This window comes from Salarias fasciatus, chromosome 13 (assembly GCF_902148845.1).
Source record: "Salarias fasciatus chromosome 13, fSalaFa1.1, whole genome shotgun sequence".
Lineage (NCBI taxonomy): Eukaryota > Metazoa > Chordata > Actinopteri > Blenniiformes > Blenniidae > Salarias > Salarias fasciatus.
Genome location: NC_043757.1, coordinates 14,684,774 through 14,710,206, shown reverse-complemented (window position 1 = coordinate 14,710,206; position 25,433 = coordinate 14,684,774). Strand labels below are relative to the sequence as shown.

At 39.9% G+C, this 25,433-nt stretch overlaps 1 protein-coding gene across 1 annotated transcript in view; it reads right to left on the bottom strand.

The window, feature by feature from the left end:
- The window catches only part of col19a1 (collagen, type XIX, alpha 1), a 59,858-nt gene extending 48,827 nt beyond the window's left edge, over positions 1-11,031 (bottom strand). The window contains exons 1-7 of the mRNA XM_030106568.1: positions 10,913-11,031; positions 9,814-9,888; positions 9,636-9,735; positions 4,632-4,755; positions 4,251-4,526; positions 3,412-3,486; positions 2,715-2,834 (exon numbers count right to left, since the gene is read on the bottom strand). Coding sequence (XP_029962428.1) covers positions 2,715-2,834; positions 3,412-3,486; positions 4,251-4,526; positions 4,632-4,755; positions 9,636-9,735; positions 9,814-9,888; positions 10,913-11,003 — 861 coding nt within the window. The 5' untranslated portion in view covers positions 11,004-11,031. The remainder of the gene's footprint in view (positions 1-2,714; positions 2,835-3,411; positions 3,487-4,250; positions 4,527-4,631; positions 4,756-9,635; positions 9,736-9,813; positions 9,889-10,912) is intronic.
- Between the last annotated feature and the right edge of the window lie 14,402 nt (positions 11,032-25,433).

Sequence of the window (25,433 nt, the reverse complement as noted above, 5' to 3'; positions counted from 1 at the left end):
TGAAGACCTGAAATTAGATATCAGGTGTTAACAGTCTGAGTCGCTGACTCACAGCAAAAAAAACAGGCCTGCATGATAATCATAATAATAATAATGAAAGGATGCTTTAAGTTCTGCTTAATGTTCTCCACATTCATGGACAAAGCTGTATGTTCTCAGCACTTCTCTCACCTGCCCTGTATCGGAACACCTATTTATGAAAACGTGAGACACTGACAACTTGCAACGCCCCCTTTTATACACGCTACCGTTTGCATGACGCCTGCTTTCTCACTGAGTATCGTCATATTAATTAGCAGCAAGAAAATTAATCACTAACAGCCACACTCTAAGTGTATACACACACACACACACACACACACACACACACACACACACACACACACACATTATAGCTTGAGAGCTGATCTCTGCTCGGTCAATTAGGGATCATTACAGGCCAATTATAACACGTCTACAAATCTGATTAGGACAATTTGTTGTTACACACAATTTTGAATGAAGTACTGTATTAGAAGTCAAATCAGGTTTGTTTTAACAGAGCTGTCACCTACAACGACAGCGTTTTTCAATCCCCGTGTTCGCCGCTGCCTGGAAGACTTCAAGCCGTGAGCGCCAATATTCACATATTTATCAACATAATTGCAATATCCATATGAACAATGACAGATGCTCATTATTCTAAAGTTTTCAGAGAAACCCCAAGCTCAATGCAAAGCTCTAATTAGCCTGCTAAAAATGTGGGAATCTCAATTTGCTGTTAATTAGCTTGAACAGAAAAAAAAAAAAAAAAAAAAACAGCGAGTTGAAGTGTTAAAACCTCAACCTCGGGCCAGACGGACAAAAACCAGCCCCATCTGAAACCGAAACAATGGCTTTGTCCCTAGAAAATTAATTAGGAAAAACTATACATACAAGTGCATCAAAATAAATTAGAACACAAAAGGGAAAGATCCTTTTTTTCGTGATATTTTTGGTTCAAACTGTGAATAATCCATTTGTTGTTTATACAGATTGTTCATCAACTGAATTGTTCCAATTCTGTTTTATTTTATTTTATTATCATTTTAGCTTTATATGACATACAGATTAAAAAAATAAAATAGATTGATTTTAAATATTATATCTTTTTTTTATTTATATTTTTTCACCCAAGAGGCCATAATTAAACTATTAGTTATTAAACTTCCCTGTGATAATCAGATGTGATGCAATGGTTTTTAATTGGAAGACTGAGACCAAAAACTTTGAGGTCAAACCAGGCATATGGCACCATCAACTCTCTTTCCCTCTAAAAGGCTGAAATCAAACACATTTTCCTTTTTTTGTTGGTTTTTTGAGCGTTGTACAGACAGCCAAAAAGAGGATCTGCTCTCCCAGACACTGCAACTTGTCTGGGGAAAAATGCCACTTTTTTTTTTTTTTTTCCCTGTCTAGATATTTGGTGCTGCCTTCGTGTTTTTCTTGTCTTCACTCTGATACAACACCCACAATTTTCACGGAGGGCGTTTACCATTTAAAAACCCACTCGTCTGCTGATCTATCGCAGTGAAATCATCCTTCACTTTTTTTTCCAAACTACACCTATTTTCAAGTGATTGGTCAAAACTATGATTTCCCAATTCTGGCTTCTTGGGAGATTTGAGGTGGAGGCTCACCTTGTGAAAGTAATTGTACGGTAGCATCTCGAAGAGACCTTGACTGAAGAACATGAAACTTCGCCAGACACTACAGCATAGACATTTGCTTGCTGAGAGAGGAGAGATGTATTGCCCTTCCTCTAACAATGAAGTATAAATTTGCCCTACAGGGACTTGCTGTCTTTCTTGACATTTAGACCTTGCAGCTGTCCTGGAAAACCAGCCGCGCCGGCCACGGAGGAAACCAGCGGCGGCAGGTGAGGTATATCATTTCGGAACAAAAAACACGGTCAGTTGCAACAAAGGGCAAAATATAATGACGTGGGTGAAATGCAGCGTGGGTGCTGGAAATGGTGCAGCTCAACAACAACAACAGATTCACAGAATATTTTATCTCTCATATTCATTTAAGTGCATTTTCTCTTTCTAATAAACACTAAAAAGAAATGGGAGCTCGTAATAAAATACAGGCCTTAAAAAAATGGGGAGAAACTAAACTGATAGAAGAGAACAGCATCAAGTAATTTACGCTATTTACATGAAGATATTCGTCTTTTGTATAGTTATATGATGTAAAAAAATTAATGCTTCAGCATGCTGTGTGTGATCTGTCGAATCCTTTCTTCTTGTCACAAATGAGCCATGTCTGTAAGGCAGCTCAGAATGGTGATTTAACGGTCTCTCTGTGACTTGCAGGCAACATCCTAAACACTCACAAAAAGTGTGTAGGATTGGACGCTACCTTGGAGCTGCACCATCTGCCGTCTTCCGAGAGAAGCTTCGAGCTTTTGAATCTCAATTTGCATTTTAGTCGAATGTTAATGTCTGCAGTTCAACAAACGATCCCGCTTTTTCGACAAATAAATGGCATGCATTTGCTTAAAAGAATCATTAATGTGCTCATTAAAAGATGGAGGCTGAGCTATCCTCAGCTGGCTTCCATACAGAATACATTTTGACGTACAGTAAACGTGTCGCGGCGCCCATAACTGATGACAAAATCAGTGCGGTTCAGATACAGTAGACACTACACTTACTCAATTAGGGGCTTTTGTTCAGTGGAATTGATTGTACCTTTTCGGCCGGACAGTGACATCTGTCAATTGACGGAGAGAGCGGCTGAGACAGCATCAGGGGGATCTGGGCTGTAACCAGGGGAGGGGAAGTCCCATTAAATGTCTTCTGGGCTCCGCACTAGATCAATACAGAAATTCCACCATTTAGACTCTTTCCTTGGTTTTGTTTGCTTCAGGGCAGGGAAAAGAAAAAAAAAAAACTCTGCAGAATCCACTGAAACACAGAACACTTCACCTAAGGTAACCCGTATTCAGTGTTCATGTCCCTGCGCAGTGAAGGTAGCAAAAGTTAGCTAACTCTGAATAAGTCCTCCTCAAGGTTGTGACAATTCCCCAAGAGTAACTTTACACTGACGTGACTGTGCTTATGGGGACGTGTAATGGTGAGGGGTCAGAGGTCGGTGCTCCATTTGGAATCAGTGAAACGTTAGATGGCATCGATTTTATGGTGATGGCAGGAATTAAGTTTCTATCAGGAGACACATCTCCGTGTGGTCTGATCTCATCACTAAGATGAATGCCACTCAAATGGGAACACACACACACACACACACACCCGCACACGCAATGTATACTCTTGAAATTGTATTGTTTCAAACAGATCATTTGTACCTTAAGGTTTTTCACTTCTCATCACCTCTTATTTTACAGTGAGAGAAGCGACAGTCGATTAATAAGACATTAAAGTGTTTTACCTCCAGCAGCTCACAGCAGTTCTCCATTTCTGCCATGTAAGGGTCGCAGTAGATCAGGAGTTGTTTCAGTTCAATCTGTGGAGGAGACAGGATGTCCATGTTTATCCGGGTACATTATGACAGTTTCTGCTGTCACATCATGTTCTCCTGTAGGTAATATAGGCGTGAGTGTCCGTGACGGTCTATCTCATTGTGCTTGCCCTGCCTTCTCATAGAATCCCCCCCACAACCCCAGGTGGGACGAAGCTTTCAAGATGAAGGATTAATGGGTGGATCATGTTCCATTCTTAGATATTAAATATGTCCAATTAATTGATGAAGGTAGCACAGTTTGTTCATTTGTTATCTGCTCTATCTCCAGTCCAGAGGACACTCTCCACACATTTAAAATACAAGCTGTGCATTTTAAAAAAAAAGCTATTTTCTAAATTACTTCCAGCTACTATTTAGCAAACATCATTTACCATACACTTGGTATCATACAAGCCAGCTGTTAATCCTACTTGATGCAAATCCTACACAGAAATTCTTGACTCGAACAGTAAGCTTTGTTGATTTGTTATGATTTCGCTACTTTCACAACGTCAGATTTGGAGATTAAGATCTCTATTTCAAGAGAGGCCTGACCAAGCATTTCTGTGAATAATTTACACGTCTGACACCTTCGATTATTTACACAGATTAGGCAAAAATGTGGCCTATTTTAAAAAAAAACCTCATGCAAACAGCGAGAAGCGTTCACAAGATTTCAGTGAGGACTTGATAAGACGCTGTGATAAATCATTACACCCCGAGTCTGAAACCTTTCCATGTACGGGAGCAGTTAGCATGGGACGTACATCTACAGGCCGCCCGTCCTCCACTCGCGTAGTAATGAGCGTTCGCCCACTGGAGTCAACGCCGTCCCTCTCTTCAGTCAGTCTTCTCTCTATTAGCTTGCAGTCCATGTAAATGGATACGATGTTGCTCTGGACAGAAATGCTCAGCTTGTGCCACTGGCGATCAAAGAGGGCATGTAGGTCACGGCTCTTAAACGTGTAGCGGAGAGCGTTCTTCAGCTGACCCTGGTAAGAAAACTCCACCACCTTCTTGTCGCCATCAACCACCAAAGACACCTGAGGAGGAGGGGAAAGAGCGTGGGATCAGGATCCTCTCCACACAGCGGCGTACCGCAATTGTGCGAGCGGATACGCAGCATTGTAACACGCAGTGGAGCTCACCTGACTGCCTCCCGACTCGTCGAAAATCTGCCAAAGATACCAGCGGTCTTTCTTTGTGGTTCTTCTCACCCGGAAAATGGAAACAAGGGAGTACTCGCTTGAAAGCCCATTTGGAAATATTAGCCTAAAATGAGATTAAAAAAAACAAAGAAATAAATAAAAACTGTTACACACTCACAAAAAAATGCTTCAATTCACAAAGAAGCAATTACAACAAATACCATATAAGCAGTTTTTAAATATCCTGTCACACTGGAAACAAGCAACAGAGAGAAAATTAATTGGAGAAAATAAATAAAAAGATAGCAATCCTTTCTGTTCTTATTATGGGAATTATGTAAAAAAAAAAAAAACAGGCCAAAGCTTACTGAGTCTACCTATTTGTAGCTGAAATGAGAAAGCGATCTTTCCCGTCATGTATATTTCATTAACACTATCTTCCCACTCTTCTTTTGTAGATGGTCAGGATACAACCACGTGCCTGGTAAACAAATTAATTATTAAAATACCTTAAAAACTGAAGACGGTAGGACCCAGTATCATTTCTCAATATGGTATGTAAACTAGCTCCAAGCTTTCAGAGGCTGAATAATGAACCAGCCAATCAAATTTGGCGATCAATAAAACATTTCAGTATCCTCCTGCTGCTGGGACGTTCACGTAAATAAACCTGACAAACTTGATTCCATTTAGCCTGATGAATTTTATATAGGCGCCCCTGTCATTCAGATAATGAAAGCATATTGACATTGATCCCATGTCGAAGGAGCCAATCGTTTACTTTGCCTCGATACAGTACGCTGCAGTTCCACTGTTCTGGAGACGGTTTAACGTTTATGACCTTAGCTGCTCTGAAAAGTCCGATCGCACAGCTAAAAATGTGTTTTAGCAGTATCAAAATATAAGGGCAACATAGAAAATAAGCGAGGAAAACAATATCATATTTCACATCGCACCCACACTCAAATGAATTACAGCTTATTCGCCAGCTCATCTCTCAACCACAGCCCCCCACTCCCTTCTTAATTTCATACACCGTGTAAAAATGAAAAAAACAACAGCAACAAAACATTGTTCCCTTCAAAATAATATTCCTGAACCCCAACACCAGACTCAAATTAACAGCCAAAAGTGGAAGAGCATAAACATAATAAATCAAGATCAGCAAAAATAATAATAATGCAATGATAAGGTCGTTGGGAAGGCAGTGCGCAGCCTGGGGGAGGAAGAGAGAGCGACTCGCCTTAGACAGGTTGGAAATTAGTTTTCACTCCAATATATCATCTCCTATTCTCTCTGAGCTTCATACCCTCTTCTATTGTGTCCCTCGAATTCTTTGAGATTTTGGTGTAAACGGTACATGACTAAAATGATAAATACACCAAGTTAAAGCTCCTGAAAAATCAAATGCTTCTGCGAGAGGCCGAGTACTGGGAAGGTCATTTGTTGCCCGGGGGCTAAAGGACTATTTCAGCTGCAGTTCAATATCAAAAGTGGCAAAGCAATTTATAAAAATGAGAAATTCAAAAGAAATCACGGCGGAAAATGTCCGGGCTGCACACACAATAAGTGCTTGTACTTAAAGTATAACACAGTATTGCATTTGATAAAAGAATAACTTTAAAGAAATCATAAAGATAAAAGAGAACTGAATATAACTGCTGTGCTCCCCAGAATACATTGAAATGCTGTTTTTTTTTAAGGGCTTTGTGGTTGGAGTCTTCTTTAAAGGGGCCCCTAACTGAGGCTCCTGTCATTTTAAAACACAGTCTGTCTCTGAGGAGTCAAAGGTCTTGACCCGGTGCTGACTGCCCTCGGTGGATAACTGGCTAAACCTTCTGCTTAGTGTCTTTACCTTGGAACGATGTTTGTCAGACTCTCTGGAAAAAAAGCTACTCTTGACGTTTAAGTACGTGATAATGAGCGAATGTAAAGGATGAGCATCAATTCCTCCTCCGCCGGCGCCGCATTGCCAAAACTTTTACAATATACTGGAAGCGATTCTGCCAACTAGCCCCACTCAGATATGAGTAATCTGCATTGGCAAACAGTTGCATGCTCTGGAAGAATTGGAAATGCCTCCTGGAATAGATTCATTCATAAAGTTCTGCTTCAATGCGCGTCATGTCAGGACTGTATACCGTAGGGTCAGATCGTACTGCGTAAAGAAGTGGGGCCTGGTTTCGATCCAAATTCCTCAAGCGGCACAATCAAGGAGGAGGATCATATAAATCTTCCTTAGTAACATTTTTAGACAATAGACACAGAGTAGCTCTTTGGCACACAAGACTTATAATCAGAACTAATTCCATTTTTATGGAGAATGACGATGGACTTTCTGGAAACTATCACCCCTCCTGGAACACGACTTTGACCGCGGTTATTACTTGGCTGACACCAACCCTTAAATAATCAGGGACAATGGTTTGACAGAATGTCACGGCGACACTACCAGCCCGGGTAGACGATCTCACGGAAGTGTCTTGAGATGGTGTGGCTCACAAGAAACCCGACCCGGGAGGATTCCTCCAAACGAGCTTCTTCGAAACGATCGAATTGCCGCTGTGGAAACAATCAAACTTCAAATGCTAGCCTAGTTGGCTCGCCTCCCTATTACTGACACTCAATCCACCGGCAGATCAAAGTGAACTCAAGCATGACAGTTTATACACTAAATGCATCATTCATGCTAGGAGAGACTATGACGTGCTCCCAGCATGATTCCGCCTCTCGGATGAAACGTGGAGGAAGAGCTGCGTTTCTCAGCGTGATACGATCAAACCATGCCGACAATCTGGAGGAGGGATATTTTAATGGAGAAATGAGTCGACACAAATAAACGTCCATGTGTGCAGCGGTGTCAGGCAGTGTGCTGCTGTAATTCCAGTGTAAATAAGCGCAAAGAGAGGATAACATGAGAAGATCCTTTGCAACAGCAGCGAGTCTTAAAACTGTGATTATCGGCACAAATTTATCACATTTGAACCCATTAAAGGAAAAAGTTACTGTAGATCAACGTGTAGTCAATTCAAGTAGAGGTTGTGTCAGTCTCAAGATGGCATACCCCACACTCCGAGGCTAAAGAGAAAAGTTAAGACAATACTTATTTCAAAAAGACAAATTTCTGGCACATTAAATGAGAAAATCATTGAGAAGAGAGAATATCCTCTTAAGATTACGAAAAAATAACACACTGAATTGTCAATTTTCAAAGCACAACAATAAAAGCATAAATAGAAAGTGAACAGAGAGTGAATTCAAACTTTTTTTTTTGCTTGTTTTCCTTTGCTGGAAACGATTGCAGCATCCATCATAAACTATAATCTAGTGCAACAGCCTGTTACTTAACTGCAGATTGCAATAAAAGCTCGGAACATCTGAAAAAAGAAATCACTGCTACTGCAAACTTCGCTGAACTTACAGTAGTTTGGTGTACATAACTATGTAGGAAAATCCATAATGTTGATAGCGTCAGCCTTCTTTAAATGCAAATACTGTGCATATACTTGTTAAATACATCAGACAGGGGTGTGAGATATAAGTTATGTATGATGCAGAGGAAGCACGATCAAACAGGTACGCCTCTAATGGCAGTGAGCCACTGCATCACTATACTTTAATACTGTATGGATGAATGCATGTTGCATTTGGTGTAGTCATTTGTCTCCCACACCTCTGTTCCATGCTGGTGTCAGACGTGATCAATGCGCCATAATTTGTATTGTGCCAGAGAGTTGGCAGAGCATCAGCCAGATATGGAGAATCAAGCAGCTTTTGCTGAATATCCTGCGTAAAGTGAGCAATGTTTTAGTGGCTGTGGCAGGGGCAGAGGGGCCTCCCGCTCCGTGCAATTGCCCTCGCTTTCCCTCCTCAGCTGACATGCAGTATCACCTGTCAAAGTACTTAGATAATTGGATATGAGAGGGATCGCAGTCTTGCCACTATAACCAATGACAGTGTCAGCAGCGTCACTGAGAGCCAGCATCTTCTTGCACTACGGGCCCAGACTGAGCGAGGGGGCTGAAGTAAATGTATTTTCAGCTGGTTGACTGAACGGGGAAGCAGATCACAAATCAACCTGGCTCAAAGATTCTTTCACCTCGCCAGGGAGAGAGAGTCTGGCAGTAAATATTTACAGTTGCATGTAAAAATACTAAAAATACCCTTCCCTCCCGGAAGAATGACACAGTGTTCTCTTTCAATGTTACAACCTCAGGACACAAAACAATGAACACCTCAAAAAAAACTTTTCTTTTTTGGTTCACAGCCTTTAAGTAAAGTCTGAATTGAGCAATCATTAAAGGCTCATGTATGCTGCTGGTCTTTTGTGATACAACTGATGGGATTAAATGAAAAGTGCAGCCGGCCGTTATAAATATTATATCATATTAAATAGGCACTATATCATCATATCAACCTCCGAATTGTGAAGTCACAGCATGGCCCTGCGAGTTGACCGGGGAATAAAGGTCCTCAGTAAATGGCACTTCAGTGTGTCATTTATGTAGTTATTTTAATATTCCTGTCTTATTATACGTGCTCAGACTTCTTTTTTTTTTCATTCCTTTATGTCCCACTTTTTGCCCTTAGGAGGTTTCCAGAATAAATGCAATATATATTAATTCTGTTCAAATTATTCCCTGTCTACCAGCTCACCTCGCTGCCTGCCCTTATTAGCCAAGGCAAATGAAACTATTGCTCGGAGCAGGTTACACGTGGGTTGCCTCAGTTCAACCCTTTCATGACAGATGACTACAGTGATTTTTTTTTCTTCTTCAGAAAACAAGGAGAAGGAGGAGATGAAGTCAGGCGAAATCCTAAACATGACAGCGAGATAACGGGATTTTTTGCTTGCTAATTTCACAAGCGCCCTTATAATATCTGCCAGCTGTGCAAATTTCTAACCAGAACATGAGGGGAGGACAATAGAAGCTGCAGCGAATTCACAGTATGCTTTAACTATGCACGCAAAGGACAAACGCATATGGCCGACGTGCTACTTACTTTGTTGGTTTAATCAGTGGACTGCTTCCTAATCGATACGACGGCAGATCTTCTGTGATTGTCCCCTTTCTGCCGAGAAACTTGTCCGTGAGATCGAATCCTGGAAGTAGTGGACAGCGTGTTACCTGATTTGAGCTTCGAGTGACTTACAAAGCCACAGTGTTATTTCAGCACGTACCTGTAATATCCAGAGGGCGATCTAAAACCTCAGAAAACCTGTGTTCCTCCACACTCAGTGAGGGACATGAGCCATCTGAGGGGGAAACAATCAAGGTTGTTGGGTACAGTCCATTTATGGTTTAACCAATTTTGCCGACAGCAGTGAAAGGAAAAGCGAACAAATTCTTCTCATTTTGGAAGGACAAATTTATTTAACAGGAATTGAAATCAGGGCAGACAACGAAATATCATCTTTTAATGCAATTCAAATATTCCCTTTATAAGCACACTATGTGACGATCATGATCCTCTTTGGGATTATAGCTTCAGGTCGGCACAGCAGATCATGAACCAGGTTTTCCAGTGTAATGTAGATATTGCCACAGAAGCTAGGAAGCTGTCCAGCGAGCTACAGTCTGTTTAGTGGTGTAACTCCAGGATTTAGTCTATGCTCTGTCTAAATAGAAAAATGCCACACTGAACATTAAACACAGCAGAGACCGAAGCCCATGGTAAATACGAAAGAAACCACCAAAATGCTGCTAATGCTAAGCAGTACACTGGCTCAGTACTGCCATCTAATGCACAAACACACCATTAATTACATTTAATGTATTGTGTCTTTAAAGTTTAAAATCATCCCTAAAGAGACGAGATATTGAGGTGCGTTTTAAAGGAAAGTCAGGATGAGCTTTGTCCTGTAAAATTCTTCAGAATCCACACTTTTAGATCAAAGCATCCATTTACCAAAACAATCTCACTTTTAAAACAGGTCTCACCAAGGTGAGTGAATACAAGAAACTGAAAGCTTTTCAAAAATATTAAGCATATTGTTAATCTCATATCCTCATCCTCTACATATACATATAACTTCTACATCTGATTCAAAGTTTTAATGTTGTCATCTGTGGTGAAAACAACAGTTTTCCATTTCAAACTATTTTCTGTTTGTATCATAGACGCTGTGTATAAACTTTTGATAGCAACAACAACTTAATGAGAAAGATACCAAATGGTGCTCTCAGGCTCCACTATCACCATCAGTCATGTTTTATTGGTTTAGTTGATGTTGTTGTCGGAGAGAAAGTGTGGCTGCAGACAAATCCATGAGTGCATACCTGTTTGTTCGCTCACTGCCATTCCAAGAGTGCAAGGAAGGGAAAGCACAGTCCAAATGAAGGCAGCCGTCCATCTCAGCAAGCAAATCATGGCTCTAACGCTAGAAAACAGTCCACATGAAAACCCTGATGTAAAGAAAACAATCAGTGAAACACTGGAAATACACACACTGCGCTCATTCATGTGTCAGCGAAAGCAGTGAGAATGATTAAAGGTGGTTGCTTCATTCATCTTTTCATGCTGAATACACCAACAACTTCGACTGGGTTGAATTCAGGATGCCGACTTTGAAAACAAATTCTCTTTCTGTAAAATCAGATAACATTGTGAATGTACTTATAATGCAGTGGTTTAATTCTAGCTCAAACTAAGTCTCTGTGTGTCCTGGTTGTTTACTTCTAATTCCAAAAGGGAGGCTTCAGGCTCATTAGGTTTGTGTTTCTACTCTCCATCTAATGGAAAAGTCTGAATTTATATTCCAACAGTATGCCAAAGCACCGTAGAAGGTCAGGTTGTAACTGTAGTAACTACGCGCTTCTTGGGTATTATTTGATCAGGTCGCAGTTCAAATGCCAGAGCCCTCCTCTTTGTTTGGATAGTCCTCATTTAACTCTGATGTGTTTTGATCTGTCCACAGAGGCTCGGTCAGGGATGTGACATGCTGAGATCAAACGGGGAACCTCCAATTACAACTACGTCTCCTGAACAATTTGACAATGCTGCCAAAGCGAATCCTGCGCATTGCTCTCATACCGTCGTGAAGGCAGCGTTTTCAGAGCAGAGTCATCCTGGAAGATAAGAGTCACATCCAAAGTACAGTCAGTAAAGTACAGTCAACTTTGTCTGACTCTTTCAAACCAGACCTGCCTGAAAAAAGTAGTGCACTGCCAGATCATGAAAACTGAGCTTATAAAGTAAAAACAAACAACAAAAAAAGACGGGTTGTTCAAGGACTTTCAGGAGCGTCAAAGATAAAAAAAGAAATAGTTGAGGGCTCAGCAAAGAGCAGTGCATAGATTTTACTGTCATATATGTGAATATAAAGAATAAAATTTGATATTTTCAGCAAATATTTCAAAATTATCCAATAAATGTTTCAAAGTTAATTCAAAAGAAAATAGTGTGAAAACATGATTATTTTTTTCATCATGCTCTAAGCACTTATGAGATTTGTGATAAGACAGAAGAAATGCAGAAAGAAAGTCCTCTCTGCCTTGTGCACATGTCTGTTCCCGCCAGGACAAAAAGGAGCTGGGGACTGAACTTGACCTCCACAGAAAAGGCGCAATAAATTAACTTTATTCATATGAAGAGGTCACAGGGAGTGACCAATAATATTTTTTCATGATGCTTTCCTTCTTTGCCTGAATCTTTCATCCAGATTAATTTAGCCATAGTGCTGCCCTTCTCCCACTGGATCATAAAGTTTTGCATGCAGGCCCACAGTATCATGGCGCTCGTGGATGAAGTGACTATTCCACTTACAACTACAACCATGCATGGGGTCGTAGACAAGAAGCACTACAGAAGTATCACATTGCTTGTCTGTGTGAAGGTGTAACGTTATTCCTGACAATTCTGCAAATGCGTGCACTGCACGCGGCTGTGGAGCTGAACCCAGCAGTCACAGTTATTCCAGATCCTCACATGACAAACTGTTATTATTGTGGGGTTTGTATGAGTTAAAATGCCACTTTAAAGCGCACATGGTGTAGTTTGTGCACCGGGGACTGCAACGCTGCTGAACTGCCTGCTGTGAACATGCATCGATTTGAAATCTAAATTGAAAACAGGGGTAGACTGAGCTTTAGTCACTTATATGTCACAGCTTGAGAAAGGCTACACACCTTGTGCACTTACAGGCTGCTCTGTCGCTCCATCATTCATTCAGCCACTTTCGGTCAGGGACAATAACTCAGTCTAAGTGAGACTCTGCAATATTCAAAGAAGCGTGTTTCTCTGCGCCACCGCTGATTGGCTGGATAATTTTATATATTATATATTTCTTTAAGATAAATAATAACGGCGTGCGGAGGTTTGTGGTCCTCCAGTGCCCGGCACATTTCGCACTTTGCTGTTAACAAGTGATGCAATCCGGCACATGTTTACCGCTGCAGAGCGTTCATAAATCAGAAATAAGCCCTCACAAGGCATGCGTCCCACTTAGCGCGCAACTTAGACTGAGTGAATAAAATACCAAGCGGCAAAAAAGATGACAAACGAGTCGATTAAAATACATTCCCGACGAGTAAACACGCTTGTTTCAACATTAAGCCGATTATCTCTTTTTGTTATTTCTGGAATTTCTTTTCAATTTATTTGATGTGTAAGTACTTACAGTTGCTGGCAAAGTTTCCTCTAAGGCAGAAACAAACAAAAGGCAGCGCAAAAAGCATAATCCATGTGTGATTACGATCAGTCCGATTCCGGATTCCTGGACTTGGAAATAAAAGTCACAGTGGGATCGCCTGCTCGATCGCGGTCCTTATTAGTTGCACCGAGTGGCCCTCCCACTCTGTCATTATTACTGAAATGCACTGACAGAGACTTCAGCAAACAGGAGGAACACACACTGAAAGCTTTCACATTAGTGGAAATAAATGCCCTCAAGGGCAATTCAAACAAACTCTGACTGGAGAGAGCCAGGTGCAGGAATTAAACGCCGTTTGATGTATTGTTGTTTTATCAAATATCCTGCATAATACGCCTAAAATCACAAGGATTTTCTTGTCTTTAAGGGTGCTTCATGTGCATTATTAGCAGTGACAACTGTCCAAGTCAAGCTTAGCAAGTCACAAGACGTGTTAACACACACTTTATCTTACCTGGCAACTCATCACAGCAAAGAAATTACATATTAAAGCAAGAGAAAAGGCTTCAGATTCTCCCACATAAAGGGCATTTTCCTCCAGTTAGTTATGAATGCAGCCTCGGTGCTGCAGGCACACACTCAGTCCTCATCCTATTTTAGTCAGAAGACCTAAATGCCATGTTGCAATTCTATATGCTATATGGAAGCCAGATACCCCAACATTCACCACTGATGCCCTGAGCTGGTTAAGCAGCAGTGTCAGTCAGTGAAGAGTCACTTCCTGCTGCCCTCAGAGCCCAGAGACAGCTTTCTTTATGTCACATCTTTGATTTATTTGTAAAAAGAGTAGATGTTAACTAAACCAAGCGTTTGTTGAAAAAGATTATACCATCATTCCCTGAATTGTTTTCTTGGGGTGGAACTAAAAAAAAAACTCCACCAAAAAAAATAAAACAGGTGTTCAGGCTCTACACATGCAACTGTTTAGAGACATATGATTTTAATACCCACCCTTTTACTACTGGGACTCACACACTGACACACTCGCATGTCTGTGCACTTGAGCACACACTCACACACAAACTGCTTCTCCATCCATCCATCTACTTTATCTGTTTTATCCAAATGCGCTGAAGAAGTGAAAATTCAAATGAAGCAGATGGCTCTTCCTCTCTTGTTGTTGCTGTTTTATAAACATAAGCTTTTTTTCCCCCTTCGAGTAGGAATCTGCAATTTCCTTGGATCTTCTGGTCTTCTTTGTTCCTTCTTTGAATAAAGTCTGTGCTTTTTTTACTGCTTTTCTCACAGTTAGCATAAAATATTTACAAGAGTCTATAATTTTACAATAAAGTTAACATCATGCATAAAATATTGTCTGTGTATGAGTGGTTGTGGCTGGAATAAATATCATGAAAACTGCTATAAAAATGAACTGATTTATTTCTGTCTTAGCCAAGTTGCTGTAAATATAGTCCTCTGTGTTTGTATGAAATGATCCTTTCAGGCTGATGCAGGACCGAGTCAAAGGTAAAAACAATATCAGCATGGACCTTTATTGGCGCACATGCTGCATTTAAGCAAAAACCTACAACTGCTTCTGTAGCGGGTATTTAAAGTTTTTGTCTTTTCAGTGTGTGTGAATCCACCTTACAGCACCTTTACAGTCCAGGTTCAACAACAGTTTTTAAAGCCACACAATGCATATTGTAAAAGCCAAAAACAAGCTTAACAAAATCAAAATTTATACTGACTGAGAATAGGCTCATATGCATGCCCTTTTTTGCATGTTCTCCCTGTGCACGTGTGGGTTTTCTTGGCTGATCCAAATTTCCACCAGCCGTGCTTGGTTGGTGAAAAAATGACTGCATTGGCTGTAAGTTTTAATGTGTGATTGTCTAATTTCTGTTCTTTCTTTTTTTTTCTTTTCTTTTTTTTTTTTTTATTGAGGTGATGGAGTGGCTATCATTGTCCAGAGGGAGCACTGCACTACCTGCCTGGGATCAGCGTCTATCATCTCAAAGATTAAAAAAGCAGATACGGAAGATGAATAGATGGATGATATCACCCTATACCGACCAGGAGATACACTGAATAGCAAATATTCGGTCTTAGAGACATGAGTTAAATTAAGGTTGTGAGTTTTTTCAAGGAGAATCATATCCAAAATCTGGTTAAGAACAAAAAAAAAAAAAAAAAAAAAAAAAAAAAAGAAAAAGGAAAAGAAAATTGCAGACTTTGAAAAAATGAATAATAAACTTTACAAATCCAAGTCCAAAACTGCATTTTTGTACAGATTGCTTAGATTTTACTCAATGACAAATTCAATTTTCATTAAAAAAAAATACTTATGTAGCATATTTAGTTTTTTTTTTTGTTTTTTTTTATCATAAACTTGAACAAGTACACTTCATGAATTTCATATAGGAAAATGTAGTAATTTATGTATCACTCCCCCAAAATAGTACTGGAATGAATATTTCATTTTGTTTTACTTCCAACCCTGTCAATAACTGTTCATAACCACAAGTACTGTATCTCAGTGGCCCATCACATGACATGTAAAGATAAATGAGAGTAACTGATAAAACTCAAGCCAAACATCAGAACAGAGAAGACAGAAGGTTGTACGTGCCTGAACTTATTTCAGACAGCACGATCCACTGGGAATTCCACACACAAAACTTTCTCTGTGCTTCACAGAGAATGCAATTAAAAACAAAATATTATTTTTTTAAAGTTCTTTGCAGCAACTGGACAAATATGTTCAAAGGTACTGATATTGTACTAAACTCTCCAAAAGTGTCTGCATATTAAACATTATTATTTATAACCATCTAACCATTATTATAACAGCTGACAAAATGTGATGTAAGCTGCAGATATTTTTTTAGCTTCTCTGTGAGGGATTGTATATAGCTGTGTGTGTGTGTGTGTGTGTGTGTGTGTGTGTGTGTGTGTGTGTGTGTGTGTGTGTGTGTGTGTGTGTGTAATTACTATTATACACACAAACACACTCTATTACTATACAGTATTACTATTTGCTTTATAATTTACTTAATAAGAGACCTAAAAAACCTAGAACCACCAGCTTTACCACTTGTCATTTTGGCCATTTTAAGCACAACTCAGATTATCGTTCTAGAGCATGTTTCTGGTTCTCTCGGTTGTTTCAATTGTAACAGGGGTCTCAAACTCCAGTCCTTGAGGGCCCCAAACCTGCATGGCTGTGTCCGAATGTCCACACTATTCCATATATAGGGCACTACATAGTGAAGACGCCATTTGTAGGGCTGTCCGAACGCCCAGAATGTCCAAAGAAGGGCACTAGAAATTTCCCACATTGCATCTCGAAAAGTATTGAGCATCCATGTCCCTAGATGGCTCCATATTACCCATCGTGCATTGCGAATCTTCAGCAAAATGGCGATAGAGCAGCAGCGCGAGCCAGGAATAATTTAATAGTATATTTTTATCTATTCTTCAGTGATTAGAAAGATGACAAGGAAAGTAAAATGCAGACTAAGAGCACACTTCAAAAAAATATTACAAACTTTTTTTTTTTTTTTTGAGTCGTGGAATTACGTCTTCGCGAGCCGGTGCGTCTGGTTAACGTGGTACCGGCCGGGGGTCACGTGATTAGCGCTGAGGGAAAAAGTAGGGAGCTGCGTGTCCGAATCGCCAACGGATACAGGGCACTATAAAGTCCACTATGTAGTCCAGCACTATATAGTGATTGAGGAGTTAGGGCAGGGGTGGGGAATCCTGGTCCTGGAGGGCCGCAGCCCTGCATGTTTTCCATGTCTCCCTGCTTCAACACACCTGAATCGAATCAAGATTCATGGCCAAGTCCAGCAGAAAGCCGGATAACGAACCTCATTGCAATCAGCTGTGTTGAAGCAGGGAGACATGGAAAACACGCAGGGCTGCGGCCCTCCAGGACCAGGGTTCCCCACCCCTGAGTTAGGGCATAGTGTGGACGTTCGGACACAGCCCATGTTTTCCATGTCTCCCTGCTTCCTGCTTCGTCACAGCTGATTGCAAAGAGGCTCCTTATCAGGCTTTCTGCTGAACTTGGTGATGGACCCTTCATGAGATTCAGGTGTGTTGAAGCAGGGAGACATGGAAAACATGCAGGTCTGCAGCCCTCGAGGACTGGAGTTTGAGACCCCTGAAGTACAAGAACATTTGATAAAGAGTATGCTTTTCAAGCTTGTTAAAAAAAGAAGTACTTCTGTTTTATTTCCATACAAAAATTGGCATTTGGAAATTAAAAAAAAAAATCTCTACCAAGGAACAAACCATACCTGAATAAAACTGGTGATCTCTCTTGGTCTGTGAGTGTGTGTGAATAATAAAATCAACTCATCTTCAATATCACTTTATCTAAAATAGCATTGAACCTGGTCATTTCACCAGTCCATTACAGAAAGACAGCCAGTCACACACTCACAGGAGTTTATTCAGAGTGACCAGTTCAAGACTGTCGGAGGAAAACAGAGTAACCAAGCATGAAAAGCACATGTACACTCCCTAAAGAAGGCCTTTGGTCCAATTCTTCTCTGTGTGGCACAAAATGTCAACCAGTACACCGCTGTCAGCCCAACACATCAGGAAAAACCTGCAGTCATTTCTAACTATGCCTTGGATTGCAAGTTCAGCTGTTCCCTCTGTTATGGAAAGTCTGACAGAAACAATTGTCAGGAGAAACGCAAATTATTAGACCTCCATATTATTTTCATGACATTTCATCTTTAATAGAGAATGGAAAACCCGATAAAAGAAGGAAACAATGAGAGGTGGCAAGCAACAGATGGTCATGCTGATTCTGACTGCAAGACACTACATTCCCATGCTTGATGCCCTCCTGACTTAAGAAATAGTCAATGGCATTGAGCAAAATTAGTCTTTTCTTGAGATGTTCAGTGCTGTGCACCTTTTTATTTCAAACTGATTTTGCCTAAAGTATTGTTTTTTTTTAGAGGTTTTCATGAATGTAAACCTGCGAATTAGCCTCGTCTTCATATGTCTGGATGACATTTGGAAGCAATGATTTCTTGAAAACATAGCATTAATATGTTTCAATTAAATTTAATTAAGGAATAACTGACAGATAAAAGAAACTTAAAAAAAAGAATATTGATTAAGATCATTCTTTATGTGCTCGGACAATAAGTGCTCACTATTCATCATATCATTCTCTTTAATCATACCTGTTACTTTCTCTCCCTGGACAGTTTCAACAAGCTGCTTCTGCTGGGTTAAAAGAATAGCCTGTGATAGCGTGTTTTAATGCTATTTTATCTTATAGTCTACTGATCTGAGTGAAACTGCTTTTCGTGATGAGAAGTACATCAAATCACCAATCCATTATTTATGAAGAAATTAAACAGAATGATCCTTACGATTTCACTATGAAAATATATTTAACATGTCAAGTAATCATAATTGTGTCATGAACTAAAGGTGTTGAGTTAAAGCTGCTTCAGCAAACTTATTTGGGAACATAAAGTCACACATCGTTCGCTTGCAAATAAACACAAGATCAACAGCTATCAAAAAACAGTGGTGAATTACACAATTAATAGCATACACATACAGTCATGTGCATATATATTCATCAGTGAAACATATTCCATATAGGCTGAATAGCCACAATTTGCTGTTGTCAACAAGTGTTCTGTTTAATTTATTGCTGTATAAGTGAATCTTATGAGGAAACAAACAATCAACACAGCCTTCTTTTCTCAGGGTGGTTGTGCACACGTGCATGTTTCTGCCGTGTACCACCATATTTTTACTGGAAACACACATGCGCAAACACTATTGTTTGAACAATAGTTGTTTGTCTTGACGGCAAACACACTAATCTCTCTATTGTGATACTTCATTAGTCAAACAATTGCTGTTAAAAGGGTTTGGAGGTGACACACCTGCCGTTTCAGAAGATGATTTAATAAATTGTCAGATGGCAAACCACCAGACAAAGCCGTCACATTGTGTGCCGCTAATCTGTATGTAGACATAACCATTGACGTAGACCTTTCATGTGCACATTCAAAAAACTCAAAATCCATTAAGGGGTCTGTCATTTCTGAGAACTCACCTGATCATAAAAGCTTCCCGTAGACAGACAAAAAGAATAAAAGATGAATAAAGAGATACAATAACCTGTCAGTTTGGCCTGCAGCTATAGTTCTGAGGGATATTCTTGAAATGTGATCACATAATTGGCCTATTTATTGAAAGCAATAAAAGAAAGCCAGTTGTTGGCAGCCTCGTTGGGTTAGCTGTGTGAAACTCTGACAGCAACTCAAAGATTCGGCGGTTTGGGCCTGTTAAACATGAGGCGCATGCAGGGAGCAGGCATGGGCATTTCAAATGAGCAGTTCTGATTTTATTATTACAGTCATGGCACCACAATCAACCGAACAAAAGCTGATCACTGAAGGCTGTGTCGTGCTGTGTGTTGCACTTAGTGTGTCTGTACAATATTCTGCACTGGATTTGTGCTTTTATTCAGGCGCTGTGTACTCCACTCTCTTGAACATCCTTTGTCGCGTCGCGTCGAGGCGTTCTACACGCACATTCACTTTGGATGACCTGCATGACCTCCAGATAACACGCACCCTTTGTCAGTAAAGGTTAGAGTAAGGTGAAGTCTGTGGACATTAAAAAGATTGAACTGGAGTCAGAGGGCAGCTGCTAATTTAAAAATAGAGAGCCTATCTGTATTACTCCCTCTCGATTTTATCTGCACGAGCGAGCCTCACGTTACTACATCGGATATCACAGTCACGTGCTTCACATCTCGATAAATTCCCTCTCGTTAATCACTGTTTGGCTATGTCACATTAGCTTCCACTGTTTTGTGTCCCTCTCAGCAGGAGGCACTGTTTTAAGAACGCAATTCTGAAAAATAAAAGGAATTTGTTCGATGCTGAAATAAGCGCTCAGCGACCGCAGGACTTTGAAGTGGAGCTGAAACGATTTCTGCAGCTCCTTTCCCGCTCATCAGCTGAGGTGAAAAACAGAGGAGCGAAGATGACAAGTGCAATGTGGCACTGTAATTTCACTGCAGTGGAGCCAGTATCAGGTAGAAACATAAATAAAACATGAAAAATACAGACTTGGGTTTTGTTTTCTGCTCACAGTAGCAATCCATCCTATTGACTGTTGCATATTTGTCAAATAATAAAATGTAATAATAAAGCATTATACTTCAAGCAGGTGTGATTGCTTACAGCAAGAACTTTCCTTGAAAAAAAGACATTTTCTTTATTTCCTATAACAAACCTCAATAGATGTATTAAGAGATTGCCGTCCCTGATTATGAGTCATTGCAAAGCTGCTCAATAGAGGCATTTTTAGTTTTGAAATGTTGCATGAATTAAGCAGACCTGCCTTCCCCTCGCAAGTGAATAATGGGTTGTGAATGAATTTCATTAGTTTAATTAAAATTTCTTACATACAAATGAAGCTTGGATATATGGGTATTGATTTGAGTGAGCTGAATCTGAAAATGTCCAAACCAACAGTGACCAACTAATTAACTGGAAAGAACGTTCTTCATTCGGATCATTATTGGACCAATTTTCCCCAGTGCAGCAGAGGCATATTATTTTTATTTTTTTAGAAACTTCAGTTCCTCAATATCACCATGGGTTGCCACAGTCTTACAAAAGTAATTACTCAAGTAATAATTCAGTTTAGTCTCTGTAATTTCAGACAGGTGATGCATGGCAGACTTCTGCAAGACGGGAAACAATACAGTTCATAAATAGAACAGAAATCTTAAACAATGCAGGGAAAAGTATGAACAGAGAGAGAGAATGAAAAGACAGAAAATTATTTATTTTGAGATACCCCGGGGTCTGGAAGCAAGACAAATTTAATAAAAACTGAAGGAAGCAGTGAACATTTCTGTCAGGAAAAAAAAAAAAAAAAAAAAAATCCAGAGTCCCACTGTTGCATCGGTTTGAATCCCTTGCAATATAAAAAAAGAAACCCTTACTTCTGAAAAGTCTTCTTCTTTTTTTCTTTTACTGACATAAATGCATTTCTTTTTTTACATTTAAAAGAAATACATTGCACACCTTGAATCAATCTTGTTGAAATGTTGAATATAACCATACATGTAAAACAAAATACCAGTTACTATGGAATTTGCAAGAAATAGTTTGCCCTGTCTCCTCACAGTGAGAAGATCCCCGGTTTGAATCCAGTGGGTGGCTCGTTCTATGCTCAGTTTTCATCCTCTCTTTGTACTTCTGGGGTTTTTCTTCAGGTAATTTAGTGTCATCCCACAATCAAGTATTCAAGTGACTCTAAATTAGCTGTGCATGTGCGTTCTAGTCGGTCGCTTTCTGTGACAGACTGGTGACCGAGGATGAGTGGATGGATGAATGTTGTATAACAGAAGAAACAGAGCATGACAAACAAACAAAAAAAAAGAATGTGGACATATGAGAAGACAATGCCAAATAAATAAATAAATAAATAAATGCAACATTTAAAGAGCAGATCTGCCTCACAGGGAGTACACTCAGTACCAAAACCAGCAGCTATTAGTTGATATGAGCCACCATGGTGGATAATTGATAGCAACAATTACCCCTATGATCAGCTCTCCTCTTGGGAATGCATCTACAGGTGCACTGCCTGCACCCTAATTCCTAATGACCCAGATCTACCTTTTCAGCTAATTTAAGGCTTAATGAGCCAAATACATTTTCCGAATACACCTTACTGACTCCAAGCATGCGGCAGGCCAGCTTGAAAAGGCACCAGCTTTATGGCAGAAACACTCTTGCGTGCTTTGTAAGATATTTTGAATACCAGAAAAATGGGAAGCAGTGAGCAAAGTGACACAGATATCCAAAGATAATCTAAAATAGTTGTGTATTTGATTACAGTAACATGAATAAAATGGAAACAGAAGACAGGCTGGTGCTGTAGTAGTAAAGACCCTCACCTGACAGCCACAATATTTTTATCTTTAAGTTATGCCTGCTTAGAGTTTGTCAGAATTAGATGTTGAATAAAACTATAATTACACACTTCTTAGTATTGTGAGCAGACCTGGGAAATTATCCATTGCTTTTGCATGTTGATGAGTGTGGGTGTGCCAGAGTTTGGCTTTACTGCGATGTTTTGTGCTGCCTTAGAGGCAGTCTGAAGGAAGAAAGGTTGGACCTCAGGGGTTTCCCATAGTAACATACGCCTGTGTAGTCAACACAAGTGTAGGTTCGGCTCGCTGCTCCTTTTGTTAACACAGGTGCCACCTTGATGCGTTCACAGACAAACAATACAATTTCTTTTTAAATGCAAGCGTAGCCATCTGGAGCGTTTCCCTTGTTTCATCTGTTTTCTGCAGAGTCTGTTGAATTGGTTTGTTGGAAGTGAAGACTGGAGATAGCAGATGAGCTTCTGACAGGGACACTTATTTGGCCTAAGATTGTTCAGACTTGTAACTTTCTGCATTCAAAACACACATTTGATCCCACCGCCATCATGGGGGAATACCCACTTGTGCAAAACATGCAAACATATATGGAGGATGCAATGTCCCATTAGAGTGAAATCCATTCTTAAAATTGTTAAAAGATTTTGAAAGATTGTATTGTGAAATAAAAGTTTCATAATGAATATTTCATTCAGAAGGATTTTTTTCATACTCTAATCACTGAAAATGACTGAATAATTTCTCTTTTTTGACAACAATAATGATAAAAGAAATCCCAACAGATCCCCTGGAGCACCACTTAGCATAATTAACCACAACACTCTTCACCTCCTTCAGGTAGGAGCAGAGATGGGTAGTTAGTGCAGATGTGGTGATGGGAACACGGGGCTATTGAGCCTGAAGCTACAGCTGTCGAGTCTGGCACTGAACTGAAGAAAAAAAAATTATGAACAGCTTGCAAAAGGTTTGCCAGCACTGATTTAATGTTGGACAAAAGAAAGCCATCATGTAAAGGCTGCACTTTCAAGGGAGCAAAGTATCGCCCATTTGACCCGAGACGAAGCTAACAGGTTAATTTACACATCTGGCAGACTTATATACACACCTTTCTTTGGGAATCATGAGCTAACATAGTGCTTTTTTTTTCTTCCTTGTGGCTCTCTTTTCATTTTCAGTATCCAAGCTTGTGCTTTTGGAAAGACCATCATTATCCTCCACCAGCAGCTACACTGGAGCAGTCACACCTGTTTTCAAGGCAGGACTGAACCTTTTCATGTAAATTGGCATACGGACGAAAGAGTCATATAAAGGCTCAATAGTCCACTGTTGAAAAGAAGAAGAAAAAAAAAAAAGCATGGCAAACATAGTAAAGAAAAGTTAGATTAATGATAATTCCAGAGGTTTCTATCAGCCTCAGATGTTGTTGATTATCCTAGCTAAATGTGTGCAACTGCACTACAATTATTAAAGGTGCATTAAGGAGTTTTTCAACTTTAAAAATACTTATTTTTCACCATAAATATGTTACAAATATTCAGTGATGTGTACAATGTGCCCTGATATATTCATTGCAAGTACCGCTAACAGCGCTGAATTGTCACTTGAAAGTTGCAGTGCTGGTGAGGCACCAGAATTTTTTTTGCTGAGAATTTGAGATGATGTGACATAATGCGCGTTACCGCTGACCTGATTTCCTTAAGTTTCGTTTTGTTCGCCATTACTCTGCCAGATGCTTAGCGAGCAACAACTGAGCAGTACTGAGGATGGAGCTTCCAGAAAGTAAGAAAAGACCCGCTTCTGGCACTGCCACTACTCCAGCACAGACTCCACCAGGCAGAAGAATCTTACGTTTTACTCGAGCGCTACTAAAAGAGCGAGGAAGGAGTTCCCCTCTTCTGTGCACGTACATGGACGCAAGCCACAGAGAGCGTTTCACTAAGCTGCAGTCACGCCCAAGGCCTGCAGGGGCTGTTGTTTTGCATAAAACGAGCAAACTCCTTAATGCACCTTTAAGCACTGTAATGTCTTCTAAATATCCATTTTTAATCGACAACATGTCAAATATATCAGTAATGAAAAATATCAGTATTGAAATTGGCACCAAGCAAATTCTATGCTTAAAGTATTGGAGCGTGGGTGCAGGTAAAACAAATGAACAGTTAGGAATTTCACAAGTCCAACTTCAATTCAAGAACACAAACTAAACACAAACACAGCATCCTATGCGGCAGCATTACCAAAATCACTCTCAGTATAAAATAAATCACAGAACCGGCCAAAGTAACACAATATATGCTGAATAACATAACTGATTATGGCACAAAATAACAACAACTTAAGAACAATCGCTTTCGAACCAAGAAAACAAGCCCCCCCCCCCCCCCAAGAACATGTCACACGATGCCTTTTGGCCACTCTCCCCAGGCTGCTACTACAGTATTTTCAACTGCTGGAATGACAACTGCACATGCTTCTAACTGACTGAAAATGTTATTAAAGCTTTAATAATGTGCTATTTGGAGTGCTACTCAAAAGTCTGCTTTTGATCACAAAAGCCTTGACAAACAGTTTTGGCACAACAAAATGAAGTCATTAGCATGTTTTAAAAGGTAAATGTTTCAATATTTCTAAAATGCACAAAATGCATTTCTGCTTTTGGATGCCCTTTAAATATGAATAAAAACACAGTTAAAATACTCAAATAAAAGCTCCTGATGTTTTTTCCTCAAATATGACTTACTTTTCAGTCGTAAGCTGTGTTTAGATGGATTGTCAAAACCATTCAGTTTTGTTGAATGAACATTTAAGTTTAAAGCATACATCTCACAAATACTAACATTGAAACATATCTGGATATTGGTTAATATAAAGTGGCAAAGCATGAGGTGAAAGAGTAAACGTATTATAATGTTAGTCACTGTAGTTGATTTTAAAGTAGCTTACACTACATGGTCTGTATTGTAATTAAATGTGCTATATAGAAAATGATTATCCTGAAAAGAGTAGTACTGATACTTATACAGGACTTATTGCAGACGTTTGATTATTTTTTACCTATTACCCATGACAAGTATTTATGCAACCTCTGTTTACACCATCGGCTTTGAGGGTTGATGTGTTGTACTCCTCACATGAGATTAAAAAGTTGACTTCATTCAACTCATAACGGACCCGAGCTGCGGAGACGTCACGAGCCCCTGACCGCGCGCTGCCTTCTCCGCGCTGACGTCATCGGGAACACGTGGGT